We start from the raw sequence: 18,128 nt of genomic DNA, 5'->3' as shown, positions 1-18,128 counted from the left end.
CTGCCTGAGTTCAAACACAAGAGATTTGGGTCCTTTACCAGTCTGTCATCTCCCATTTTCAAAAATGAATTTTAATCAGAATTCAATATGCTCCTTGTGAAAATGAAAGCTATTTATTTTATTATAGTCCCTACCTAAGTCTGGTACAAAGAATTCTCTCTTTTAGCCTTGGAAACAGTTAATAGAGTAATAGTATTTGGGAGAGCAAACACACAAAAGGTGAAACATTGCAGTGTTTGCTCCTTATTAAAATTATGCACTATGCCACTAACAAATGCATTTAGGGCAGAGGAGACAAACCAAAGAGAGGTGTTCTGTTACAGTTTCTAAAATAATTCTCTATTTCCTACTGAACTAAGAACAGCATAAGCAAAACTTTGAGAACATACAGCCCTAAACATCAAGTGGTACAAATCAAGATCATTTCAGTGGCACAAGGGCCACAAAATATCTCCAGATTCCATAGAGCAACATCAGTATCCCAGGAAGATTGTGCAAGGAATCTCAAAAATACAAAGGATATATTATATTTAAAATACAGACCTGTGGTACAATGCAGTACCTTCTGAAAGATCCCCCGTCACCCGCAGTCTAACTGAGTCATCTCTCTATAAATATATTTTTAAGGTCTTCCAGGGAGGTACAGAACTACTGCATCTAGCAGTATCAGACCCCTGAAGACAGTCTCAGCTTGATTTCTACTAATACTGCCCAAATAAAGTTATATTTTAAAAAATATTCTAGCCTTCTTCTCACAGTGATCATTCAAAATTCACAGCCTCTCTTACTGGTGGGAAAGAGAGGTAAGAAATAAGGCTCCTGTTCATTTCTCCTTCATCGCCAACAGGCATTTTTCTGAGCTTGAGTTAGTACATGGAAAAAGAGGTTATTAAGAAGTGAGATGAATCCCTCTCTGCCACTATTTTCCTCCTAACAACACTGCATTTTCAGTTGAAAACTTGAAAAATGGAGTGCCAAAACATGTTCTGAATAGTCTATTCACTTTTTCCCTTTATTGTTGTTTATAACATTATACACATTTCAAATGGCTTTCATTAAATAGCCATTAATGCAGAATTCTTTCCACATCATCTTGATCAGTGTTACTGTCCTTCCCTTGTGCTCAACCACTAAAACTTACTTTGCTCTTCCAATACTTCAGTAAGCATTAATTACATTACAATTATACCTCAGAGTTTTATTTACTTCTATCCATCTGATTTTCAGTTCTTCCATATTTGCAGAGCAAGGAGAGGATAATAAAATGTGAGACTCATGAAGGAAACCTAATTATAGTGTAGATGCTTTGCAAGTTGCCACAAGCCTTCAGGCGCTGCAACACACAACTCTTCTAATCCAAGCATCTCATGAATGCATCAAAACATTTTTCTGATCATACAGGAAACTCTGCTCATTTAAATTACATTCACAAATGGATTTAAAAGCAATGGCCTGTGGATACTTCTGAATAGTTTTGTTCTTCATCAGAAACAGTTTTGCAAGGAAAATTCATAATAAGCTTATGTGCCATGTTGCCTTAGAAAAAAAAAAAGCTATTTTAGAGATGTTTTGATTTTAAGAAGTTAACTTTTTTCCCCAGAGACCTCTAATCTTCAAGATTATACTGCAGAAACCTTAAGAAAGGGATTCTCAACTGAAGATGACCTATAAAAGTACAAGCTTAATGAAAACGCTGCTTTTTCTACATCTACTCATTATCTAAATCAAAACCTGAACCTACCTGTAGATAAAAAAACCGAGATCAAATAACTTCTGCATTTATAGCCTTCTGTAAATTGTTTTGTTATTATAAGTCACCATTTCAAAGCCAATGTAGAGACTTATTGACACACATTCAGCTTGAGGGGACTTTATATGTAAATAACCAAGTATTGGACTGCTACATTTGATTAATTAGAAAGAAAATGCATTTGTCTCCAGTGGTCTGCTAATCTTAATAACTTTAATAGGTTTAGCATGTTTCAAAACTTGATTTAAAGGGGAAAAAAAACCAAAACAACTGCCACACACACAACACACACACGCACGAAGAAACTACTGCAGGTATCAGCTGCAGTAGGGAAGAAAAGGAATTAAGGAGAAGAAATATGAATTAAGATATATTTGAAACTTGATGTAAGTGAAGGAACAGAAGAAAGTTAAGTTGATGAAAATGTTAACCAAAAGCAGAAAGGAAAGATTCAGCCATAGGTTTTTCAAAAACCTAGGAAAAAGAGAGTTGTAGGAGAATTCAGCAGCCAAGTCAGAAAACCAAGAAACAAATTGTCACATCTGATATTGGAACATGTCAAATGGACAAAGATCTTTAGCAGTCTGCTTGCAGGAAGGAAATTTAAACAAAGATAGGAATTAAATAATTAGCATTACTGCAGAAAGGACAGGTCAGATAACAAAGTTCATGTTATGACATGATGTATTTTGGCTCACAGTGAAGCACAGAGGATTTAAAAAGAAGCAATGACAGTCACAAGTGATGGATTTAGGACTTTGTATAAAGGGTTCTGCTGAATGCCAGCAAAGGGATATATAAAATGGGATTAAAGTATGTGACTTTAAAAAGCTCCTCTTTCAATGACATAGGAAAGGGCACTAAGACATACGCACTTACACAAAATCCAAAGTCATGAAAATAAAGTCTCCAAGTCTTTTTACTGCTCTCACATCCTTTACTGGTAACACACTTGAATATTCATCTTTTAGGTTTCACACTCTCGCTCCAAATGAGGGCAAGAAATAACTTAGACCACTTGCCTGTCAAGCTTACATAAACAACCAAACTTTTAAACAGAAATTCAGACTCAACTAGTATCTGCTGCTGAGCAATTATCTTTTGGGAAGGGAAACCTTATGAGGTGGGAGAATTTTTAAATACCATTGGGAAGTCACTGTGCAAATGGCCATGTAGCTCGCTTTTATCGTTGAGGCACTTCAAATCTTCCCCGGCATTCTTTCGTTAATGAAGGATAAATGACTTGCCCATTAACAACACAATAAATTCCAAAAACATCAGTGAAAAAAAAATGACTGAAATAACTAAAATAATGTTTATCTATGACACTTACCTAAGATTTCTGAATTACGCCACAGAACCTTCCCCTACAGTGTGAATTTTAAAAATTGCACATTTTCTGGTAATGAAAAAATTGAGTAGTATCTTCTCTACCTAGTAAATATGTAGCTTCTTCGTGAATCACTGGAAGAAGGAATCTTCTGGTCACAGGACCAGTTAAAGTCGATCCAAAAAGAAGGAGGTATGCCTGTCTCTCCTTGGATGAGACCAAAGAGCAGGGCTTAGCATATTTTCCCTATAATTACTACTACAGCTGTTTCCTAAGCAGCAACAGGTGACTGTCAAGAATCCCAAACATAAATGGATGACTCAGTAATAAGGAAGAGCAAGAGAATCAATCTGTATGTCAGCCTTACCTTATATAACCTATATTAATTAATACATGAAAGGAATTGGTATCCTGAATGCCTTTGCAGTGGGGAGAGAGATTCATCTTTACCCACAAAGGTTAGTGAGACAATGGGACAGCAAATGAGGTTCTACCAGAGAAACACCCATCACCTTCCTGCCCTTTCTTTGCAAGTTTCATCTTATTTTAAGTTGGAGGTTATAATTCTAAACTGTTATAAGACTATTCCAAAAATTAAATGACAATCAGGTAACTGAATACTTAATTATGCACAGAGAATTTACATATGATGTATTTTTCACCTCAAACTGTGAAGTTTCAAATAAAAAAATCGGAACAATGTCAGATGTGTGTCAGTCATGCAGTGACTGAATGGCAGCCCTTAATACTAGACAATCATTTCACAGGATGTCAAACATCTTTTTTTTCTTTTAATCTATTTCATCTATTTCCTTCTTTTATATACTATCATTTATTTTATTTCATTTCATAAAGGATGGAGCGTGAAAAATACTCATGCACTAATCTGCAAGAAGCTTCATGTATGACACTTTCTATAATTAAAAAAAACCCCAATGACATTGATGTGGCCAGTCTGGTAATTTTGTCTCTCAGTTTTGAAAAGAGGCATTCTCTTTTCATAGTATCTCCACAGTTTAAGTATTTTTCTTCAATGCAGGGAAATATGTGGTCAACATCATTTGTTCCCCTCAGCACTATAACAATGAAGCTGTGCTAACAGACCAAGAGATTAAGTATTTTACCATTGAAGTCTGATGCCAAACCTACACTCAAACTCTATGAATCTGCTAGTGAATAAGAGATTGACTGCAAAGTCACAGAATCAGTCTCTCCTTCCCTGTTCGTTAAGTGCGTCCTTGAAATCTGATTGCATTGTTTTCTGTAAATGACTATTATTTCACTTAAAGCACAGCAAACATGGTTTCTTTTCACCTCCTATCAACTGGAACCCTTTGCTAAAAATGATGTGAGTTTTTCTGTATTTGTCAAATGGCTGCAACAGGACTAGAGGAGCAGACTCAAATTAAATGTGTGAAGTACACTTTGACATTAGCTAGGATACTTCATAGTCAAAACATGACTTGAAACTTTCACAAATTCCTTCCAAATTATTTTGTTCCAATTCAAACACTCACAAACACTGGAAGATCTTGCACTAACTACTTACAATCAGTGCAAAGTCAAACTAAATTAGGTCAGCATTTACAGAATAGGACAATAAAACAACACTTTCTAACACTTTGGAAATTTGAAGCTTTGAGTATAAATCAGACCTTTAACAACACATAGTTGTGGAATCTTACAAGTATCCATTATCTGGAGAATGCCATACCCATCTCACAATCACTAACAGAACGACCCCTGAGCTCAAAGACACAGCTGTGTTCTATATGACAGGTACACAGCAAGGTCAGACAACCCTGCTTTGGTCCATAACAAATAATAGAGAAGTAGGTGGAAAACTTGTGGTCTGCAACTTTTAAAGGTTTTTAAAGGTTTTTAAACACCAGAGAGACTGCAGATACTGATTTTTTCAAGTCACAGCCAAAATCATATCATGTAGTTTGAGTAATTCATTCAGTAAATTCTGATAGCCCTAAGCACCCTAACACAAAAAGTTAACACTTTGGCCTAGCTGAAATGTGACACGTAATGTTGAGCAAATGGTAGTCTGAAGACATTTCAGAGATACTCTTTCACTGCCAGCAGGTTTTAGAGCATATATGCCTAATAATACTTTCTTTTAGTGAAACAAACCCTTCCAGTGAACACTGCTTAAAAAAAAAGATACTCCTACTAAATTTACCAAACTTTAAAATTGTAAATAAAATTCCACTCTTACCAACACTTCATGCTGAATAAGGCTTTGTGCTATCCAGCTATTAAAAGTTTTCCTGTGAGCAGTGTAGTCCTGAAGAAAACTGAAGAACTTAAATGAACTTGTACTACATTTATTTCACAATGTATTTAAGTATTTTTCCTCATTGAGCAATCCAGAGTGCAGTACTTCTGTACTTCAGTAATTGAGGTAGAAATCAACTTACCCTATGTTTTTCCTTTACTTTCTTCCTATATTCTTCTTTGTCAAATTTGTCTTCTTCACGCAGAATTTCTTTGGCTTTATCTAAGTTGATACCACTGGCATCATCTTCCTCATCTGCTTGTGCCAAATTGGATTTCTGCACAGGTGGCCACTGCTGCACTAACTGAATTAGAGATGCCAGCAAGAAAAATAATGGTTAGAATCATTTTTTCCACATCACACTTTTGGTGTCTTAAATATTCCAATACATTATTTTTTCACACCAAATAAGAAAAGTCATCTGCAAAGGAAACAAATTAATAGACCTTATTTAACACCACATTCAGTTTAAAATTATTATTTTAAAGTAAGTGTCTTCATTGGCTCACATTATTGTTTAGTGAACTCACTTCAATCTCTTCCCTTATTTTGTCCTCTTTCCTGATTAGAACAAGTAATTTCTAATCCTGCTACTCATTTGGGGAGAAAAAACTACTTGCTCTCAAGAAAAAATGAGAGCAGAAACAAATGTCAGTAAATCTAAACAGTACCTTTCATCTAAACAATCAACATTCCAACATATTAACCAAGACAAAAATTAGACAATCCTTTATTCCAGAATACACAAAAAGAAAAACAAAACAAAAAAAAAAAAACATGACTGCAGGTTCATGTTTTGAGGGGAGCAAGGAGAACAGACATGGCAGGGTTTTTTGATTATTGTTCTGAGTGTATTGGAAATGTTTGATGACTCATGCTGATGAAATGTTTGATGGATGACACACTGAACACATCCAGGTTCCCCTAAATATCTGAAACTCTGAATTCAAGACAAAGACTATATATTCACCAAAAAATATCCCCATCTATCTCATCACCTAGTAGCTTATACCTCAGGGTATGAGCACACACCTTCCAAGGGAAAGTCTTTGCAAAATCATTCTTGCTCATGGATTGGTAGAGTACTAACTCTTGAAAGGATAGTACACGGCAGAAAATATAGAATGCTTTTCAGTACAAATGCAAAACCAAACACATTTAGGACTCCCTAATGCACACAGGCTGTTTATTTAATAGGTACAGATAAATCCAACCCATTGTTTCACATCCTTTTGTAAAATTGAGTTTGTGCAGTTGTATTTTCTAGAAAGATACATTTTTAGAGGACTATCAAAAAGAAGCATGCAGAATATAACAGTAAAATTTCAATGCACAATTTTACACAGCTCAGGGAGAAAAAAAAGCAAGAACAACATCCACAGATGCAAATTTTGTGTTTCCTTAAATGTCACCCCTTTTCTATTGTATTGCTTTTCAAACTACAATCTTTGTGATTGATTTCTCTCAATTCTTCCTCCTTTTTGCTTCATTGCATAGATACCTAAAACATTTGCATATGAATTTGAAGCTGACACAACAGCTTCTGAATATCTAAAAATATCTGACATTGTTTTCAGTCAATGGGGCAACCTCTAAAACCTTTTACATTCTGCCTAATGTTAGTAATTACGCATGTAGCTACACTCCCTTCACCTGCAATATAAAATGCTGTATTTTGTCAGAAAAAAAGCAAATTATATACTTGTAAATGTGACCTCTCTTTATGCCTTACTGAAATTATTATAAAGCGGGGGAAAAACCCACCCTACTTTTATCTTACTGCTGGAAATGGAAAAAACAACATGCACAGCATCTGAAGCTGTGAAATCAAATTATAGAAAAGTTCATGGAATGTGGACATTTGCTAGTGAGGTTATTTCCACAGGGAAACCCTAGAGTGACCAGCGTGCACAATAGTACCTTTCAGTATAAAGCCAATAAATTTTTCTATTGCTCTACTAAAAGAACAAATCAAATAACTGGCAAATTTCCAAGCACTGCTACAGCAGCACCAGTAGGCCAAAATTTGGTGCTTCCTTAGCTTTTGTAACAAAACTTTTAATCTAGAAATAGTGAATGCTGGGAAGAAAATCGGGGTCTTCTTTCAATTCTGGTACATTAACTCAAGACTTGGGGGAGCTTTAGCAAACAGCTACAGGAAAATTGTTTCACATTTCTGTGAGAAAAAAATCCAAGCTCTTGATTCCACCTGAAATTGAAGATAATAGGCAGAAAAGAGATACAATTCTGTATATCCACTTACAACTCTCATACAAGTATTTTATACATGCAACGATGAAAAGAGGTCAGTGCTCAACATTTCTCTTTTTCTCACTGGAACTGAATTCTAAATGGAAGCTGAACTCTTTTGCAAAAGGTAAGCCAATTACAAATACCACACATTTTTTAGCAGTGTGTCTTTTTATACAGTTATAAAGTACATTTTTGACTTTATAGAAACTACAAATAGAATACAGAAATATAGAAACTTCAATTCCAAAAAAAATACAATTATTTTTAAGTGATCTTACCTCTCCATCTTCAGTAAAAACTATTTTTGTGTTAACTTTAAATTTCTTCTTCAAGATTTTTTTGGCTTCTTGGGTCTTAGTTGCTTTTTTCTTCATCTTTAATTTTGACGTGGTCTGCATAAAAGACAGTAAGGTTTCTTATGAGTTTTTTACTAGTCATAGAGTATATACTTCAAACTTTCTTAAAAGTAATCAGATGTATGAAAATTTAATTCCTAAAATATGAGTAAGAATCATTTCCAGTAAAAATCAGCCCGTACACCTTTTCATAAAAGCATTTTAAGCAGGATGCATCATCAGAAATTCATTTACTCTAATAAAAATTTAGCATAATTTAAATCCTGCCAGCGCCAGGACACCTGGCTCATTCAAATCTCACTAACCTTTTAAGGACAAGGACACCAGATTCACCAGCTTATGCTGTTAGCAAGCCTCATCAGACAAGAAATACAGTATAACTGACTTGAAGCCAGTAACAACAACTGATCAGAGACCAATTTCATCTCACTTGTCATCACATTGTCCCAGGCCCCACAGTAAACCAGTCTGAGCTATGCGTGTGTCAATGAATGCCACAAGTGGCCATGCAAGAATACTGCTCTTCATAACTTTTGGCTCTTGCAGAACATCCAGGAGGTGTTTAGAATTAAATACCATTTAAATATCACAAAAGTTACTAGCATCATAAAAGAAAATAGGGGGGAAAAGTGATGAAGACTCCAGAGCAACTAATGAATGAATCCACAGAAATAGTGAAATCCACAAACAGCCTATCTATGTCTCCCCAAGGCACTCACCAAGTGGCAACATCAAGGAACTAAAGAATGTGGAGATTCACCACCCCCAACTCTTCTACCCAGAAATCTCCTTTCAAGAAAAAACGCTGAATGTGTTCTAACATCTACCAGGGCACAATACACTGAGGACATTTTAAGCAGTAACTGACATTACAAAACTATTTTATAGCAAAAATATTCTGAAGGAATATGTGGAGACTCCATAGGAGAAGGTCCACAACTCATTCATCATCCCATTAAGACTGCAATCTCTCCACTACTCAGACGAAAAGTGCCTGAAAAACAGTCACTAAACTGTCTCAACTTCTAATAAATAACAGAAAGCAGTCACAGCAACAAGAAAGAAAAAGAAAAAACAGAACTTTTTCTCACTTTCATTTTTTATTTTGGTCATTTTAATCAGTTTCCACATTCTATACAAAATCTACTATAAAAAGAAGCAAAAAAACATTAACTCAGAAAGTCACTGCCATTATGGTCAGCACACTAATGCAGTGAAATTTGAACAATAAAAGAGAAAAATTATAGTCCTTCTAACTGGAAAAATGGCTTGTGACAGGTACTGCCTGTGATATCAAGTAATGACCATATCTATTATAGAAAATAGTAACAGTAGCAGCACTTTTGTCCTCAGTATTGTCAAATGATTTTTGCTGCACTGTGCAGCTAGCACAGCTTAGGTACATCTGTAACAGCTCAGAAAGCTGTGCTCATTACTGCTGCTTACCCTACAAACAAATTGTTTCAGAAGTTGCATTAGCACAAAACCCTTGCCTCAAAATACAAACTACTTAGTAGAACAACAGGAGCTGTCCAGAGGAAGAATTTGAAGAGAAATGTAATTCAAGGTGGTGGGACAATACTATTCACTACCACAGTATTTTATTTCAGCAGCTGCTTTTGGCTTTCTTTTTTTAATAAACAGTCCTTTATTTCTGCACTGCCAGTATTATTGGTACCAGCATAAAATGTTACTATAAAAAAATTACTGTAAGATTGAAATTGGTACATCAGAATTTTGCAAAATTGTATTAAACTGTGAATTTCAGCTGCTTACATTTCTTAAAAAGGGCTTTCCCAGCTAAGGAGCACAAATATCCAATGAGTTGTCTTTACATGCACAACTAGGCAATGTTTCCAGTTGTACCTTGTTCCCCCCTCCTTCCTCTGAGTTTGATTCAGTCAAGTTGCACGGGAAAAACGGGATAGTACAAAGTTTCCAAAGAAATAGAAGGAACAAGAGGAGAAGAAGAAAAAAATGGGAAGCTAAATTCCCTCACTAAAGACTCAAAAAGCATAGTGTAGAATCAGTGGGTGAACCTGACAGATTTATAATATTCCTTGTGTAGCATTACACAAAGGGATCAAAATTTTTTAAAACTTAAAGAAAAAAAGCATGAGTATAAAACACTACACAATCTTTAGATAATTAAACTGTGGTTTTTATTAGGACACTGCATTGGGTTTGCATGGCCAGCTTTTGGTACCAGGGAGGCTGCAAGAGTGGCTTCTGTGAGAAGCTGCCAGAAGCTTTCCCCCTGTCCAGCAGGGTCAATGCCAGCTGGCTCCAAGATGAACGTGCTGCCAGCCAAGGGCCCACCAGAAGTGATGGCAAAGCCTCTGTGATAACATATTCAAGTAAAAGAAGGAGAAAGTTACTGCACGGATGTAACTGCAGCCAGAGGAGAGCGCAGTGAGAACTCGTGAGAGGAGCAGCCCTGCAGACACCAAGGGCAGGGCAGAAGGGCTGGAGGGGCTCCAGGCATTGAGCTGAGATTCCCCTGCATGGCACAAACCACGGGCAGGCAGCTGTGCCCCTGCAGCCCATAGAGCACCATGGGATGCAGAAATACTCCTGGAGCCCGTGGACAGGATCCACACCAGAGCAGGGGATGCCTGACAGAGGGCTGTGAGCCCACGGGAGGCCTGTGCTGGAACAGCCTGCCCTTGAAGCACTGACCCACACTGCAGCAGTTCGCAGAGAACTGATGCCCATGGGATGGATTCACTTTGGAGAACTGTCCCCCATGAGAGGGACCCCACACAGGAGCAAGGGAAGGACTCCTTACCCTAAGCAGTGGCAGGAACACCATGTGATGAACTGACCACAATCTCCATTCCCTGTCTCTCTGTGCCACTGGCGAGGAGGAGGTAGAGCTGAGAAGGAGGGGTACAGGGAAGTTGTTTTAAAGGTCTGATATTACTACTCATTATTCTGTTCTGATTTTGTTAACAATAACTTTAACTAATATCTCTAATTTAAGTCTGTTTTGTCTGTGATGACATTTGTTGGGCGATCTCTCCTGGTCCTTATCTCAACCCACAAACCGTTCGTTACATCTTCTCTTCCCTGTCCAGCTGTAGAAGGGCATGATAGAAAGGTTTTGGTGGGTGCAGGCACCCAGTCAGGATGCACCACTATACTGGTAGTTTAACTTTCTGAATACACCACAAAGTTGATGGCTATCAAGGCTCCTTCAGCTTCACAGACACTCCTCCCTGACTGACTCATAGTTTAAGACCAGATGGGCTCAGATATCAAAACATTTTATCACAGATGTAGACACAATTTTCCAAACTACGTGACTTCAGTATTCAGCAGTAGAAGAAGGGACTTTGGTGTATTAGGGCAGTGGTTTCTGACATAGCTTCCCTGTTCCAAGGGGGAGAATACATAGTCCAGGGTAAGAGTCAGGCTGATCAGCCACAGAGTGTATACAGTCTTGGGGCAACTGTGGGATCCCATACATGCTGCTTTGATTCCCTTCTGGGGATCTCTTTCACATTCTTCTGGAGTCCCTACATAATCCTAAAGTGTCCCTCTTCTGTCACTTAATCTTCTCCCTCCATGTGTCTCCAGTAGCATCTTTCACAGGATCTATTCCCCATACTCTAAGAGCCTCTTGCCCTACTTCCTGCTACTTTATATTGAACATACCTCTGGCCAGATGTTTTTCCAAGTGGCTTAAGTCTTGATGCAGGATGGGTTGTTTAAATACATCTGAGCTCATGGCCTCCTCAATGATCCATGACACCCTGTGACCCTCTCACCCAAATTTCTAATGCCACTGCCTGTCTTTGCTTCGACCTCACATTTGAAATACGAATTTCCCATCAAGCAGGAGTCTGATTAATCTATTTTAAACGTGCAACTGGATATGAGACCTCAGGCTTTCCTAATCTTCAGTGCTAACCCTTGGTTCCCTGTGTTTTCACGCCACTCTGCTTACTCATTTCCCATTTTCATCTTTTGGACTAGGAGATAGTTGAGCATGGACAAGCAGCACTGACATTCTCTAGGGCTTCATCTCTTTTCTTCACTAAGAGTTCACCACCAACTGCTGCAGGTTGCCACAAGATCCCTGTCAGCTGTTAACCTGAAGTTCTGCAGAGAATACAAAGGTAGCAGGAGTCCTGACTCCTCTCTGCCCAGTGAACACTGGGACTGGGGTCACAGGCCGTGCAGGCAGAAGCATGATCACATCAGCAGATATAAGTGAACAGAGGGTTTCTGCTGACAACTAGACCCTGCTCCTAGTGCCAGAGCAAGCCATGGGCTTGGGCATAGTTAAGTGAGCTGAGAGGGCACAGCTGTTGTCCACACTGATCAGCTCATTGCAGATCCTGCTCAGCTATTTACCTCAGTACATCCCTTTCTAAAGCTGAATTATTCCATCAGATAAGCCACTGATCCAAACAAAACAGCATGGGTGATCTGGGCTCAGGGTTTCATGGAATTCTGCATCTGAACTCCAGTTGCAAGCAGCAGTTTAAGCACCAGCTGGTGGACACACCCCTCTCTGTCAATGAGAAGAGGCTACCTGCTGCTCACCAGCAGGGACATTTTGCCCTATGCCCAATACAACAGGCCTTCAATCTCATCTTTTCTTCTATAAAGATGTGGCAATAGTTAAACTTATCAAACAAAACCAGGGCAATAATTAGCCTCTTTAAAATTATATATAATACTTAAACATTATAAATTAAGAGTCACTCAAGTTTGTAAAAAATCCGTAAAATGTAGGATCAGCTGCAAAATTGGGGGATTTTCTACTGTTACTAATCTAAAGCTGAAATTTCTTTTTCCTTTGGTACATGCCAGATGGTTTGCTGGGTTATTTAATGAGTAACAATAAAACCTAGCTCTTACAGGCACAGAAAATTCAAACATTTTGATATAGAATCAGTAACAATACAGCTAATATGGAAGTTCTTTTCTCTTTTTTTCCAAAAAGGAGCAGGCTTTTGATTTCTGGCTTAAAACATCTGGTATTCTTAAGCTGAATCAACAACAAAAGGTTTTCTAAATGAAGATACTGACAAGTTTAAGAAATAAGATTCACTATTTTTCCAATTATAGTATTTTCCTGAAGAGACAGGGCACAGAAACACAGCCATCAGTAAATTTTGCTATTATAATATTTTTTCTTATTAATACAATTTTGTTGAATAGATAGATTTGAGCACACGATCCTCAGTAACTCAGGATCTAACAACAGTATCTTACCACAAGCAAGACAAAACACATGTACTTTGAACTTTGGAGTGTTTCTCATCATTAACTTAAAGTTCCTTTGTTTCTAACTACAATTTTCTTTTTCATTTCACCTCAACATACCTTTGAAAGCAAGCACAGAACACTCACTAGAAAAGCTGCCTAAAGGCAGGACTACATTATTGTGGCAGGCTAAAATATCAGTAGGAAAGAAAAAAAATAGAATCAATTCTCCAGTCCCACAAGCTAAAACAAGCATTACTGCATTTCTAGAGGGTTTGTGGGCTTTTCTTCTCCCTCCTGCTTGTATCATACAATTCCTAGGAAGAATGGTGCCATACCTGGAAGTATTTTCCAGTCTCTCCCAACATTACTTTACCAAGAATTTAACAGCAACTGCCTCTGAGAAATAAAAATCAATGTGGGACTCAATTTCACAGACTTGTTTTGTATTTCTTGAAGAAACAAGAAACAAGAGGAGCAAGTACTACCACATCTGCAGTATCACCAAGTATGTCAGTCCCTCTGTCAAGCTACTGTGTTCAGACTTGGATGCCTATTGTATTTGCAGAGAATGCCCCAACGAAGGCAGGAATGATGCATCCAACTCCATCTTTTCAGAAGGCTAATTTATCACTTTATAATACTATATTATATTAAAGAATACTATACTATACTAAAGAATACAGAAAGGATACTTACTGAATGCTAAAAAGATAATAATGAAAACATGTGACTCTTTCCAGAGTCCCAGCACAGCTTGGCCATAATTGGCCAATGAGTCAAAACAACTCACACCAGAATCCAATGAAACAATCACCTGTGGGTAAACAATCTCCAAACACATTCCACATGAGCAAAATACAGGAGAAGCAAATGAGATAAGAATAGTTTTCCTTTTCTCTGAGGCTTCTCAGCTTCCCAGGAGAAAAATCCTGGGCAAGGAATCTTTTCAGAGAATGTGAATGCCACAGATGTCATTACCCACAGAAGGCTTGCAGACTGAAGCTACCAAAGCTTAGACAAAGAAAAGCACTGGGCTCCTCTTTGTGCCATGGAAAGCAGAGATGGTTTTCATCCAGTAGGCACCACAGAATGTTGAAAATAGTAACTATCCTCCAGTCACTAATCTAAAGCAGCCTCACCATAAAGCCTTACCTCCCAAACCCATAAACTTCCCAAATTCTGACTACAAGGCTTTGATTACCTACAATGGAGGAGAGAGGAGTTGAGAGGGGAAAGAAGTTTTCACTTCTCCTGAAAAATATCTAAAATATCACAGGAGCAGCAGTGAGTCACAAACGTCACTCCTCACACATAATTGCTATGGATAAGACAGAAAACATCAAGAGAAGCAAAACAGTCAGACTCTGAAGTCCTGTCCATTTTACATCAAGCACCTACAAAATGCTAAACACCAAAAGCTTCCTATTGATAGTACAATTTGATTCCTACTGAGTATAAAGGACAAAAGAGGCAAAAATCCTAGGATGGGGCATGACCACAAGGGGATGCAAGCATGCTGCTTTTCTTCATGATCTGTGGTAGCTATAGCTAGGTAGACTTCATTTTGATTTCCAGTCCACTTCTCTAAACAACAGCTATTTCTGTCCTTCTTAACTTCTGCTGACTGCTCATAAATCTTGGTCCACTTTGCACTGTTGTGAACATCAGAACAGGCCAAAGCCACTGAGAAGCAGCACGGCAAAGCTGCTTCCACAAAAGAACTCCCTCAATCTTCCCTAGGAAAACAAGCTTCTTTTGTTAGCCTGTGTTGTTGTTCTACTTTTTATGTAATACAGGCGTGACTAATTGTATTGTACAAGTGTGGCTTTGGTGAAGTATTCTAAGTTTTTACTTTTTAATTAAACATTAAAAACTAGGAAGCTTAAGTTCACAGACACTATCCAAACAACTTGCACAGCATTGGTAGAAGTCAATGAGGACAGCTTTTATCACAGCAGTTGTGAAAATCTGGAAATAGGTAGACATACTCAAAAGAAAAAACAACACTCCTTATATGTTTTCTATTTGCTTCTCTATGAATTCTTAGAGCATAGTAATCAAGCATGAAGATCAACATGATCTTCAATTTTTCAAGGGGTGGCTTAAATTAAAAGGCTGGACTGATGTGGGTCTTGTTGGTTTGGGGTGTTTTTTCTTCAGAGTGTTAGTATGTGTGTGTGTGTGTGTCTTACTTTGGCTTTTTTCAGCTAATGTCATGCGAGATTTCAAGCAAGATGCTAAAAAAGCAAGAAGCTGAAGTTATTGGTTGGTAATTCTTTACATAATACCACAGTTTGATCAGGGAAATTCTAGACAGCTAAATTACCTAGTACATCTATTAATTATTTCCTTTCTAAATCTAGTGACATAATGTTGATTTTATAAAGAGACCATTTATTTAGGAGAGAAAAACTTACATCAACAACTGCATATGGCTTTTACAGTAACAGTTACAAAGGAAAGACCCAGGTCGGTATTCAAAAGAAAAACAGCACTCTTAGCACAAAGAACAGCCTAGACATGAAGTATTTCAAAATCACAGCAACAGGAGAAACAAAAGTCATGTAAATAACAAAACATTCTAATAACCACTATTCAGTATAGCTTACTACATGTCATGACTTAACCTCAGCCAGCAACAAACCACAATGCAGCCACTCACTAACTCCCCCTACATCAGCATGGGGGAGAAAATCAAGATGTATAGAAATGAAAAAGCTCCTGGGTTGAGATAAAGACAATTTAATAGCTAAAGCAAAGGCTAAGCATGCAAGCAAAGCAAACAAAAGAATTCCTTCACCAACTCCCATGGGCAGGTAGGTGTTCAGCCATCTCCAGGTGAGCAAGGCTCCACAATGCCTAATGGTGACTTGGGAAGATGAACACCATCAGTCTGAACGTCCCCTTCCTTCTTCTTCCCCCAGCTTTATATGCTGTGCATGATGCCAGAAGGTCTGGAATGTCCCTTGGATCAGCTGGGGCCAGTGGCCCGAGCTGTGCCCCCTCCAACTTCTTCTGCACCCTCAGTGTCCTCACTGGTGAGGTGGAGTGGGGTAAGGAGCAGAAAAGCCTTGGCTTGGTGAAAGCCCTGCTCAGCAGCAACGAAAACATCCCTGTGTTATTGACAATTTCCAGCTCAAATCCAAACCACAGCCCCATACTCAGTATTATGAAGAAAATTGACTCTATCCCAGCCAAAACCAGCACATCACATTACAGACAAAGACCACCAGCAGCTCATCACACTACTGCGTTCCAGTTAAAAATGCCTTTCAGATCAAAGAAAGAGACACAGATGAAATAAGCCACAGCAAAGGCAGACATGTACTATGGCAACCACACTCTTACCTGATGGCTTTGATTACTATTAGCCCAAGAGACTACATCTGAATCTGAGTTTCATTACAGTTCTGAGCTTAGGTGCAAGGGTTGGGTGAGAATTTATTTCTTATTACATAATATACTACTACTATTCTCCAAAACAGATTAAATTAAGCCAGGAAAGTTGAAAATAACTAAATTTAAGATTAAAATTTCAGTGTTCAACATAAAATGCAGGAGGTAGGATCAGAAAACTTTGCCACTTGCTAGAACAACTGGAATATTCTGCAATATATTTACATTATGACCTTGGCACTGTGTTTAGAAGGGAATTTGCTATAATTCCTTCTATTTTAAAAAGGTGTTTATTTAGGAGATATGACAGCAGAAAAGAAGGAGAAACAGGCACCAGTAAATGGGTCCCTGTCCAGTATTTATCTCTAACCACAGACAAGAGCCAAGCTTAAGTAGAGAAATCTTTATTAAATAGTTCTCCAGTGATTAATCTTACTCCCATTTCTGATACCATATAGCAGCATTTCTCTAGAATACTTCTAAAACACAGAAAACAACTAAAATAATCTCCCACTGAATTGTTACACTTTTCCTAGGAAAGAATGCATACTCCATGTGATACAGGACTCTTCATCTCAGCAGCTGGGATCAAGACTTAAAAATGAGAGTTTTGGCAAAGAATAAACAGAGATGGAGGATAAAGTTTCTCTAACAAGTAGGTAAAAAGAAAAAATATTAAGAAAAATATGTTAATATTCCAACATTTACCATAACTGACTGAACTTATTTTGTCAATTATGACTTAAAATCATAACTACTTATACAATGGTAAAGACAAAACATTTTCAACAAAAAACTATCCTTTTAGGATATTGGGGATTCCATCAGTAGGTCTGTATTTCCAACTATGAATTTAGATGAGAGAAAGGATTTTTTTTTCCATACCCTCCCATATCTCTGCATTCATTTTAAGAAGTTTAATTCTCCGTTAACCATTTCCCCTCATTTCTTTACAGGTACTTTAGAAATGCCTGGTTACTGTTCTTAATCCTGAAATACAATTCCTGCATCCTCACAGCAGCATTTAACAGCAACAAAATTTAAAACAAATCATGAAAATGTATTTTTAAGTGAATTTTCATCCCTAAATTCATGAGAAAACTTTCATGCTTTCATGTTCTATACTGAATAATAGAATGTTAATGTTTTACCCTGATACAAAATCTCAGAATACCAGAAGGAACCATGAATGAGCAGCATTGCACAATCAATTTTTCATGCTTTTTTTCCCCTCTCTCTTACCCTCTCCCTCTGCTTTTTTCTTTTTATTTTTATATTACATATTTCCAACTCCTCCACAGAACTGGAAATGCCTTGGTGAAGAGCCAAGCCCCCCCCAGCCCACAAAACAAACATTTGATTTACAGATTATAAATTATGTAATTGTAAACACAACTCTATCTGTATATGCCAACAAACAGTTTTTGTCATTTATCTGCAAAACCACTGCAGCTCATTTTCCTAATCTTTAAGTATAAGACTATTATACAAGAAATATAGGCAAGAAAAAACCCTCTACATTTTTTGTTATATGATCTA

General features: G+C 37.5%; 1 protein-coding gene across 1 annotated transcript in view; it reads right to left on the bottom strand.

Moving 5' to 3' along the window:
• Positions 1 to 18,128, bottom strand: part of DDX10 (DEAD-box helicase 10) — a 154,230-nt gene that overhangs the window by 49,377 nt on the left and 86,725 nt on the right. The window contains exons 14-15 of the mRNA XM_054271895.1: positions 7,896 to 8,009; positions 5,507 to 5,668 (exon numbers count right to left, since the gene is read on the bottom strand). Of these exons, the coding sequence (XP_054127870.1) occupies positions 5,507 to 5,668; positions 7,896 to 8,009 (276 nt within the window). The remainder of the gene's footprint in view (positions 1 to 5,506; positions 5,669 to 7,895; positions 8,010 to 18,128) is intronic.

Source organism: Melozone crissalis, unplaced genomic scaffold (assembly GCF_028551555.1).
Source record: "Melozone crissalis strain CALT ecotype California unplaced genomic scaffold, PUWL_Pcris_2 ptg000013l_1, whole genome shotgun sequence".
NCBI classification, from domain to species: domain Eukaryota; kingdom Metazoa; phylum Chordata; class Aves; order Passeriformes; family Passerellidae; genus Melozone; species Melozone crissalis.
Note: the sequence above shows the minus strand (reverse complement) of the source record. Positions and strands in the feature narration are given on the sequence as shown.